The sequence below is a fragment of the Nansenia antarctica genome (genome assembly GCF_963989245.1).
Source record: "Nansenia antarctica genome assembly, chromosome: 14".
NCBI lineage: Eukaryota > Metazoa > Chordata > Actinopteri > Argentiniformes > Microstomatidae > Nansenia > Nansenia antarctica.
The window spans coordinates 24,412,114-24,423,047 of NC_137684.1; the positions used below are offsets into that span (position 1 = coordinate 24,412,114).

General features: G+C 44.8%; 1 protein-coding gene across 1 annotated transcript; it reads right to left on the reverse strand.

Moving 5' to 3' along the window:
• Positions 1-896: 896 nt before the first annotated feature.
• LOC308170008 (uncharacterized protein) lies at positions 897-9,997 on the reverse strand (the record flags this gene model as incomplete). The annotated part of the gene is made up of 9 exons (XM_080544739.1): positions 897-1,047; positions 3,848-4,065; positions 4,616-4,822; positions 5,430-5,648; positions 6,066-6,454; positions 7,827-8,133; positions 8,803-9,120; positions 9,589-9,690; positions 9,923-9,997. 9 exons carry the CDS (start codon positions 9,995-9,997, stop codon positions 897-899), a joined length of 1,986 nt encoding a protein of 661 aa, XP_080400865.1.
• Positions 9,998-10,934: the final 937 nt, after the last annotated feature.

The following is a 10,934-nucleotide window of genomic DNA, read 5'->3' on the forward strand; positions in this document are numbered from 1 at the left end:
CATTCCATTATGTTTTGTGAGATGGAACCTTTGTATTTGATGAATTACAAACTCAAAAATGTCCACATTTAAAAAAAAAAACACCACACAGGCATTAATAAAAACCTAATGGATCAGATTATGTAAAAAACTGAATTTTGACAAAAATGGAGATAGAACCTTATCATTCTAACGTCACGACTTGCTACACGTCCCAACCAACTAGACTTGATTCACCGACTCTTTATTCCTTGCGATGATATGTACATGTTCCCTTTAGCAGCATGGTATTAAATGACCAGACTGTTTGGGTCATTTTAACTGTGATCACGTGTCTCTCATCAGCCAATGACAGGACAGGAGGAAGACACAAACACCTCTGACATCATATGATGAGGAACCGAAATGACTCACGGGAGAATGAGTTCTTCTACTTCTTCTTCTTCTTCTTTTGGATTTAACGGCAGCGCGCATCCTTGACGTTGTACTATCGCCATCTAGTGGATTTAACCAACTACTACACTGTCAAATTCTCCCTAACAAAATGTAGTCAACAGGATTTTTACTATAGGTTTAGCATGGATGTCATATGACTGAACTTTTTAATTTTTAGAACAGGAACAGTGTGTGTGTGTGTGTGTGTGTGTGTGTGTGTGTGTGTGTGTGTGTGTGTGTGTGCGTGCGTGCGTGCGCATGTGTGTGTGTTGTAGGGTGTTTGTGTGTGTGTTGTAGGGTGTTTGTGTGTGTGTGTCACCATCTCATAACCCCGTACCTGCAGTTCCTCTGATGGCCCCTAGATGGAAGTGGTCAACCCCTGTGTGTGTGTGTGTGTGTGTGTGTGTGTGTGTGTGTGTGTGTGTGTGTGTGTGTGTGTGTGTGTGTGTGTGTGCGGTAGCAGCGTGTTTCGTCTGCACACTTCAGGGAACAGGATGGAGGTTTGTGATGCACTTGTTCTCCAGAAATGGGAGCTTCGACTGAAGGCGGTTCACTGATGTTATAGAGACACCTTTACACCCGGAGATGTCAAGGGTCCGCAATCTCGTACAATGTTGGAGTATGGAGAGAGACCTGTGGAGACATCAGTTCATTGCTATCATACACATTCAGTCTTTGGGATAAGAGACTTATCTGATTCAAAGGTCCTAGGACCGAGGTTAAACTTCCTGTATACCAGGGGTCGGCAATTAGGTTTGGCCTCGGGCCCAAAACATTTTTAGCCACTAGATGGCGGGCCCGAACATAATCAAAGGATAATTTAAGTAATTGATTGTTAAAAATGTGACCCGTTCTAATGCTTTGACTTTTCTTTCGAGAAATGTACACATCGCTAGTCAACTAACACAGCTTGTTTTGTGAGCCTGCTAACAATGTAAAGTAGTGTTGTAGTTAACTAGGTAGCAGTCCAATCCATTTCGTTGCAGTATTAGGCTTGACTAGTGAGTTTGTGTTGTGATTCTCAACAACGTTGAAACGTAGTTTCACCCTTTTCCATAGTTTTGAATAATAAATGTGTGGACTGACGATGTATCGCAGCCTAACTTATTCTAATAATTATTTAACATACTTTTATTCTGAATGATTCCCCCCTCCTCCAGACAAGGTCACATTATTATTGGATTGGTTGTTTGCGTGTCGGGTGAAGTTAGCTAAACACCTGCTAACTAGCAAGAGAAACATAATGTCACTCTCCAAAGGTCTAAAGAGGAAAGTTGACGGTGAAAACAGGGCATTTAAAGAGGAATGGACAGCGAACTATACGTTCATCCTACCTGGTTTCATCAATGCAAAGCCGTTGTGAGACTCACATCTTCCCTGCTCACAATGTTCCCTTTCTGTACATACGAGTCTTCCTTTTCCTCAATTAATGTGATAAAGACGCACGAGAGGAATCGATAGATGCATTAAAAATAAAAATAAACTGCCTGCGGATTAAAGTGACGTCAATATCACCAGATATCAAGCAAATAGTGACCGATGGGAGATGCCACTTTTCACATTAAGTGAGTACCAAGCCTGTCGTTATTGTATTTAATAACCTAATTGTATTTTGTATATTTTGAATGAATGGCTTATGGCTCATTGTACTTATTATCCCTAATAGCGCGTTTGCTCTGTCGTTTCAGGAGCATAGGCCTACCACCACTTTTGCGCCGATTTTGTTGTCAATGTTTTTCAGAAAATTAAACAGAATTTGCTTTGTTACTGTTCATATGTGTGTTGCAGTCACATACGTAAACATTACGTTTGAATGATTTAATGAGCTGATGTTATTTTTTTCAAACCACACCGCATGTCGGCTATTTCAGCACCACGCCTTGTCCACCTGCTTATGATTCACTCTGAGGGGTTCAGGGTCAGTGCGCTTCGGTGCATCTCGCTGCCTGATTGTCTGTCTCTGTGTCATTCACTCTCAACATGAATAAAAGTACAATAAACATTATTCAGGTGGTGGTAGATTCTCTATTCGGACATTATAGGCGCGTTGTGGGACTGTCGGTCCGATATTGTAAAAAAAAAAAAAAAAAAAAAAAAAAAGACATTCTCAAAATAATCTGCTGGGCCAAATATTATTGGTGACGGGCCAGCAATGGCCCGCGGGCCGCCTATTGCCGACCCCTGCTGTATACAATCAGCTGGACATAACAGGACACCAACTCAAAAACATGTTTCCTCTTGTGCAGCAATGACGAATGTGTCTTTATTTACAATAGTTACTTGCTTATCGTCTTTTTCATTTGCGTTTTGTCTTATCTTTTTTATAATATATATAATATAATATTTTTGTTTTCTTTCTCGTGTCTGTCTTTGTTGTGGGCTTGTCTGTCTAGATGTTTGTTGTTGAAAAACTTTATAAAAATAAATAATTACACAGAACAATATTTACAGTGTGAAACTCAATGCAGTTGTACCGTCATATCCGGAATGGTGAGTGCTTACCATCGCTGACTTAATTTCCAGTCTGCTACTGCCGATAGACGCTACAGTAAAGAGTCTACTAAAGTAGTAGTAAAGATCTAGTAAAGATCTACATTAACTGATGTCTTTGAGGGAGCTAGCGTGCACTCACTAGGATGTGTCCCAATGGTCAACTGATAGCTTCTCTATCTTATCATGATTTGATTACAAAGGTCATGTTCTCTTGCAAACCAGCTGGCACAGTACAGTAGCCAACAGTTATATGATTCTATTTCACACAACTCGTACTGTTTGTAAATTTGCTAACGATGACGAGTATTATGACGCTGAAGTTTGTTAATTCATTTACCACAATACTCATCAGGTTATTTTTCAACAATATTCCATCAACTCAGCTTCTAAATCTGTGTACGGGAGTGGACGTCTGCACACTTCAGGGAACAGGATGTAGGTTTGTGATGCACTTGTCTCTGAAAGTTCTCTCAGTCTGTATTTCTGTGTGTGAGTTTGCGGGGCGCTCACCTGTCTGTGACAGTCTGTATTTCTGTGTGTGAGTTTGCGGGGCGCTCACCTGTCTGTGACAGTCTGTATTTTTATTTATTTTTTTTTATTTGTTTTTCAGATTTTATCCCTTTTTCACCCAATTTGGTAGCCAATTTAACCCAACTTAGCATCCAATTATCCCCTGCCTATTGCATGGGATCCGCCGCACGACCCCGTGGCCGGCAGTCCCAGAGGAGGGCGCCAGGCAGACTAGGCTGACTGGCTCCTCGAGCCCAGTACCGTTATTCCGGCACCCAGGGGGCGGTGTTGCGCGACGGATCCTAGTCCAGAAATACTCCTATACCCCCCTCGGAAGCGGCCGGCCAATATGCCGCTTCCCGTGTGCCTCGGCCATATCTGGATCTGGCGACAGTCTGTATTTCTGTGTGTGAGTTTGCGGGGCGCTCACCTGTCCGTGACGGCGTCGCAGCAGGACAGGTACAGGTGCTGCAGCCTCAGGAGGTTGGGCGCGGCGCGGGCGATGCCCTGGTCGCTGATCTGGGGACAGTGGCTGAGGGCCAGGCTGGTGAGGCTGCGGCAGTGGCAGGCGACCGACGCCAGGCTCTCGTCACTGATCTCCGGCAGCATGGACAGAGACAGGCGCTGGAGGTCTGGGAAACGCAGCACCTGCTCACACCGACAGAGGCCGGGACAGGACGTCAACAGATCAACGTCATCATATACTGTAGTCGGTTATGCCTTCCCTGTCGTTACTGTATCTTACTTCGTTTGTTCGGCTTTTAACACTACAACAGCCGTGCCTATTTTACCCACTAGTAGAGCCGCCTTGGGGGTCAAATAGTAGCCAACTTTTTAGAATGTAAATCTGCTATTTACACACAGAGATCACTAGAGGGCGCTTCTATTTTTAGCCTGCCTCCTACACAGAAAAACTGCAAAACAGCTTTATACTATCTTTTTACTCACAGGGGTCACCCTCTCTTCTAGTGTTAATTTGACAGAATTTTATTTTTCACCTAATTAATTGTTATTTTATCTCATGTTTTATATAAAGCACTAGGAGTATAGATTAAGTTGTATGAATATGTGCCATACAAATTCATTTGCCTTGCCTTATAGCCCCTGATGCCATACCCTATATCAATCAGTTTATGCCATGTATAGTCATCATCACTTCATGTCATAGATAGAATCCAATCTCCATGGCAACACGTACTTCTGTGACGCTGCTGTCAGTGAGTTTGGAGCAGGCGGACAGGTCGAGCTCCTTGAGGCCTCTGAGGGCCATCAGCGAGGCCCCCTCCCTCTCCTTGAACGCCCCCAGGTCCTCGTCCGTCACCAGCCACTTCCACTTCAACTGCTCCTGGAAGGGTATGGCCGGAGGCCGGAAGAAACCCTTTTTCCCATAGGTGGGCCCCTTGTCCTGCAGAGTCAGCATGGTCTAGGGAGGATGGTTAGAATGGACCTATCGCTAAGCCACGCCCCCTTTGAAAACTCGGACAAACAAACAACGCTTCACTGACAGTGACTGACTGACTGACCGTGACTGAATGACATTCAATTACTTTCAATGGCGGGAGAAGGCACATTTCTGATTTCTGATTTACCACAGCAAGTAATAGACATGTTTTTTTAAAGACGACAAGAATATTTAGTCTAGAAGCTTTTCACCATCAGATATTAGCGAGTTGTTTGTCCGAGTTTTCTGTAGTTTATTTTCTGTTTTCTGCAGTGACTTTTGCTGTGATATGATTGGACAATTTCTATTTTGGGGCTTAGCGATAGATCCATTGGCTACATGCTGACCCCGTAGGATTGGGTAGATACGAACAATATTTTCAGATCTAGGTGGAGTTCTATCTATCCAATCCTCTCAAATCTAAAGGGGGGGCTTTGATTCAGTGACAGAAGTAGAAAAGAAAAATAGGATAAAGGGCAGACTAGGTCTCTCTAGACTTGATTGAATCTAATTCCTCCCCCATCTACCCATAAACCCACCCAACTCAACCCACCACACCACCCTCTCTCACCATCTCCTTGCTGAGCTCACACTCCTTGGTGGGCTCCACCATCCCCAGCAGCCCCCAGTCTGTGATCTCCTTACACCAGCCCAGCCGCAACACTGCCAGTGCCGGCAGGTAGCTGGCAATGGCGCGCACGCTCAGGTCTGTGAGGTAGACACAGGAAGTAAGGTCCAGCTCCCGCAAGCTGGCGCCAAGCTGCTGAGTCAACGAGAACACAGCAAGGTCCTGGAGAGAGAGAAGGAAAACAATGGAACAAGTGGGAAGGGCACACTCAGTATTCACTACAACACACACAAAACCTACATTGTCCACATAGTGATGTACTTGAAATCCTGAAACAGTCCGGTAAAATACCACTGTCAAAGATTCTTTTTTTGTGTCAAAGTTTATTATTTTATTTTGTTTTATTATTATTATTGTTTTTTTTTAAATATGTTTTTATATTGGCAATAGGTATTTGGTTGATGGGTGGGTGGACATAGGGAAAACCCCCCAAAATAGAAGGACCTTCATTCCTTATTTGTGCATCCATAAGTGTTGTACTGTGTTCTACTTCCTTCTAATAAAATATTGTTTAAAAAAAATAAAAATAAAAAGTCATGAGGTCAAGGTGCGGGCGGGAGGGCAAACACACAAACTGACCTTGATATAAGTGCATTTCTTGAGGCTGAGGCTCTCTAGCCGCGCCCTGGGCTCCGGGCCAGACAGCCCCTTCACCATCTCCGCCCCGCTGACGTGGAGACACTCAGACAGGTCCAGGGTCCTCAGCCCAGACAGGTCCAGAGTCCTCAGCTCAGGCAGAGCCATCAGGTCGGCCAGGCCTTTAACCGTCATCCTGTAGTCCCCGGACAAAGACAGGAGCCTCAGGCCCTTCAGCCCCAGGGCTACGGCCAGCATCGACCTGTTGGTGAGCTCCGTGCAGGCGCTGAGGTCCAGACTCCGGAGGCCGGGCTGGTGCTTGCAGAGCATCTCAACAGAGTGGTCCGTCAGCTCCTTACAGTCCCGCAGATGGAGCTCCTCCAGGGAGAGGCCTTTGTAGGGGAAAATGATTACTTAGACAGGGTATATACAGGAATCTTGAGGTTAATTTCAATACCTTTCTATGACTTTTTAAAGACCTTGTCAATATTTTTCCAGACCTCACCGCCACTTGGAGCTGTAACCGTTTACATCAGTGACACCTTTAACTTAACAGTTTTAGTTTGCAATAGACTAGACCACTATCATACAACAGAATTTCCGGTTCATCTTTGTTTTTTAATAAAACTAATAAATTCACGAACTTTTACTAAAAGTTTTTAGGACTCAAACTCTTTGGACAGAGTCTAATTCAGAAAATACTTTTTAATACTTATTAAGGGTCTGGATTTTCCCAAAATTGATCTATCAACTTTTAATACTTTTCAAGACACCGCGGATACCCTGAGATTAGACATTTTGTCTTCTTATCAATCAGACTGTCTGGGCAGGATTAACATACTTAAAACGACCTCAACCTCTTGGAAACTACAATGAAACTTGAAACTTGACATTGGCTAGACTACAGACACATTTAAACGATCACAGACCTAAGATCTAATTGCTTTCTTTTCCCTTAACCTGCACCTAGAGAGACTGAGCCATCTAGAGCAGTTCTGGGCCTTTGCACTTTCCACAGGCCCAGTACTGAAACCAGACCAGACCAGTTCGTGGCCTTTGTGTCCTTTTTCCCACCTTTTGTGTCTCTAAGAGAAAGTGGGGGGTCAATCTCCCATAACCTCTTCATCATTTGCATCACAGCTAGCCCCCCTCATCATCACAGATGCGGACAGGAAATGCCTGTGATTGGCTTGAACCCCACCTGAGGGAGTGACTGTAACCTCTCTTCACAACACTGGCTCCCCGCTGGTGGAATGAGCTCCCCACGGCTGTCAGAACGGTAGAGTCACTACCCATCTTCCGTCGTAGACTGAAGACCTATGTCTTCAGGTTACACCTTAACTGCTCCTCCTGAGACATCTTCTGTCCCTCACCACTACGTCTCCTAAAGACACCTGCTTTCCCCTCTACTGTGTCCCTAAGAACTTCTATTGCCCCCCTTATGCTGTTTCTCTGTTTCTCCATTGTAAAAAAAACAACAACAACAACAACTATGTTTTAGAAGAAGGTGATAGGGAGAAGGTTTTTCCTTCTATCAATGGCCCCGGGCCTGAGCTAGATTACTCTTCCTGCAACGAATGGTGGACTGATGATTCACATGCTTAGTATTCAAATGTATTGATTGTAAGTCGCTTTGGAATAAGGCGTCTGCTAAATGCCAAAAATGTAAATGTAAATGAAATGTAACCTCTGTATAAAAACGTCACGTCTCCTAATGTTAAGACACTTTTCTGAGAAGGAAAATTTCACATAATCCTATTACACCTTCCACCTGGGCCACGGAGCGCAGGGACTCCGGGGTGATGCTGGTCCTGCTGAGGTCCAGGCCGCGCATGGTGGAGGCCTGCTCCTGCAGCAGCCTCCGGAGGTTGCGCAGGGAGAGCAGGGCGGAGGAGTCGGGCCCCACGGGACAGCCGCGGTAGGGGTCGAACCCGAAGGCGATGTGGCAGCCCGCCAGAGAGAGGCGCCGGAGCTTGGGGGTGCAGCCCGTGAGGCGGGTGAAGGTCACGTCTGACAGGTCACGCAGGTCAGAGAGATCCAGCTCTTCCAGACTTGCTAAAGCCACCCGGACCTGAGAGAGAGAGAGGGAGAGAGAGAGAGAGAGGGAGGGATCCACCACATCAGGACCACAGGATGAAGCATGATGATTACTAGGCCTATGGACCTATCGCTAAGCCACGCCCCCTTTGAAAACTCGGACAAACAAACAACGCTTCACTGACAGTGACTGACTGACCGACCGTGACTGAATGACATTCAATGACTTACAATGGCGGGAGTTGGCAAATTTCTGATTTCTGATTTACCACAGCAAGTAATAGACATGTTTTTTAAAAGATTACAAGAATATTTAGTCTAGAAGCTTTTCACCATCAGATATTAGAGAGTTGTTTGTCCGAGTTTTCTGCCTGTCGTGACTTTTGCTGTGACATGATTGGACAATTTCTATTTCGGGGTGTGGCTTAGCGATATAGGTCCATTGAAAGAAATGTACTCACTATCGAGAACACCTGTGTAATGATTAGCTATTTAGCAACAAGAGGATTCCCCCATCGCATCACCATAACCTTCATCATCATCATCATCATCATCACCATAACCTTCATCATCATCATCATCATCATCATCACCATAACCTTCATCATCATCATCATCCTCATCACCATAACCTTCATCATCATCCTCATCACCATAACCTTCATCATCATCCTCATCATCACCATCATGGGGGGGGTCTCACCTGCTGGCGTTGCTCTTCCCTGGACAGGAAGGCTCCAGACATGAAGAGGCTGTCCAGGCCTCTGAGGTCGAGCCTCCGGAGGACGGTGAGGTGAGGCAGCAGGGCCAGGAGGGAAGACTCTGTCACACTGCTCCCAGACAGGGCCAGGCTCTCCAGCCGAGGGCCCATGTGGAGCCCGATCTCCCGCAGCATGGCCCGGGTCCACATTCTGGACCCGTCCAGGTGGCTGATGACCAGGCTGGAGCTGGAGCGCAGGCCCAGGCCCCGGATCAGGTCCAAGGAGGACATGGAGGCTGGGAACTTGAAGGTGAGGTTTTTCTACAGATAAGAGTGTGAGAGAGTTACAACCAAATCTATTTGGATCCATTTTTATGGTTACGCACATACATCGGTAACCGAGCAGTCCAGAGGCGGATTTAGGATTGTAGGAGATCCAGGGCTTAGCCCAGAGGGAGAATATAATGTGCGCGCGAACCTTCAACTTACCACCACCTTAAAGCGGACAAAAGGCTGTATTACAAAATAGACAGTAAACACACACACACACAGATTACCTGATAAAAAATAAAAATAAAATGTTATTTTTAGTTAAACCTTTAAAGTTTTTTGGGGGGCGGTCCCACTCATATTTTTCATTTTATTGGACAGATAGGAAAGTAGGAGAAGAAGGGAGAGAGGGCATGTCAGCCGGGCATGGGCCGGATTCCAACCCACGCCGACATGGGCATATGTGTGCACTGTAGACCGCGGTGCTAGACCACTGGACCACCCCAGGCCACGGATTACCTGAAATTTGCGGTCTTGGCTGGCTTCATACCAGCTACTGCAGACCATAGACGCCTCTTTCCTGTCTGACGCATGGAGAAAACTCAGGATATGGGTGATGATCTAGACAGGATTGGAATATCATTATCATTAAGATAATTGTAATCTCTTAGCTACTAATATCGTACACTCATATATTGTTTGCAGTTCTCTAATGCATTTGTTTTGTCAAATAAGATGTCAGTTAATGAAATCAATGAAATATACATTCTTTAAGTACATTCTACAGACACTTTAGCCTGATTGACAGTTCAAGAATAGAAGTCTTCCATGTCTGGATAATAACGGTTCTTACCTCGATAGGTAACTCATGACACCTGCATGACAAGGTGGAGTTTGGCACAAGGTGGAGTTTGGCTCTGGTCTGCATTTTAGATTTCTTTTAACCCTAACCGTTCTTTCTCTCGTTTTCCCCAAAACGTTGACGTCCGTCGGCCAAGAAGTTTCCTTGACGGTTGACTAAACAACTTGGAACACAGTGAAGTTAAACAAAAATAAACAAAAATAAACACAGAATACAGCGTTGCTACGTAGACGCGTAATAGTGACCATGATGTTCCATATGTGACTACAGTGGCATGGATTACCATGTGTTTAGAAGGATGCCTGGCTAGGAAAATACTATTTGTTTAAAAGATCAGTCGACATGCATTCAAGTTTAATGAACTATTCCTTGCTGGTCATACGCTATTGTTTTCTTTTGATTATTATTACTGTTACAAAAAGCAACCGAACCTTTCTAAAAGCCTATAACTAGGCTAGGCCTACTCTTTATTGGGCTCCATGTCTAAACGTAATGTGACTGCAGTCACTCCAGTTCGGGAACATTTCTCGTAGGCAAGCAATATCAATTTGCATAATTGATTGTCTTAGTGGTTAATTGGCGTATAATCTTATCCAGATGTGATTTTGAAAATGTAAGCATACTGGGTGGTAGAACGCACATATTTGTTTAAATATTGTGATCCCATTGCTTTCCAGTGATCTCTTACGTCACTTTTGTTGACACATGGCAATTACATTACATTAAACACAAATAAACACAGAATACAGCGTGCGCGTAGCTACGTAGACGCGTAATAGTGACCATGTCGAAATGCGCTCCTCTGACTGTCCCGAAACGCGCCCCCCCCCCCCCCCCCCCCCCTAAACAAGAAATAGTTTATTGGAATACTATATAATATATACTAGTATGAACTACTAGTTCATATGATCTTACCGTTGTCAACGACTTTGGTATTCTTCTACTAGTTGTTCGTATGATCTTACCGTTGTCCTCAAGCTGCGTGTTCGTCGTCAGGTGACTG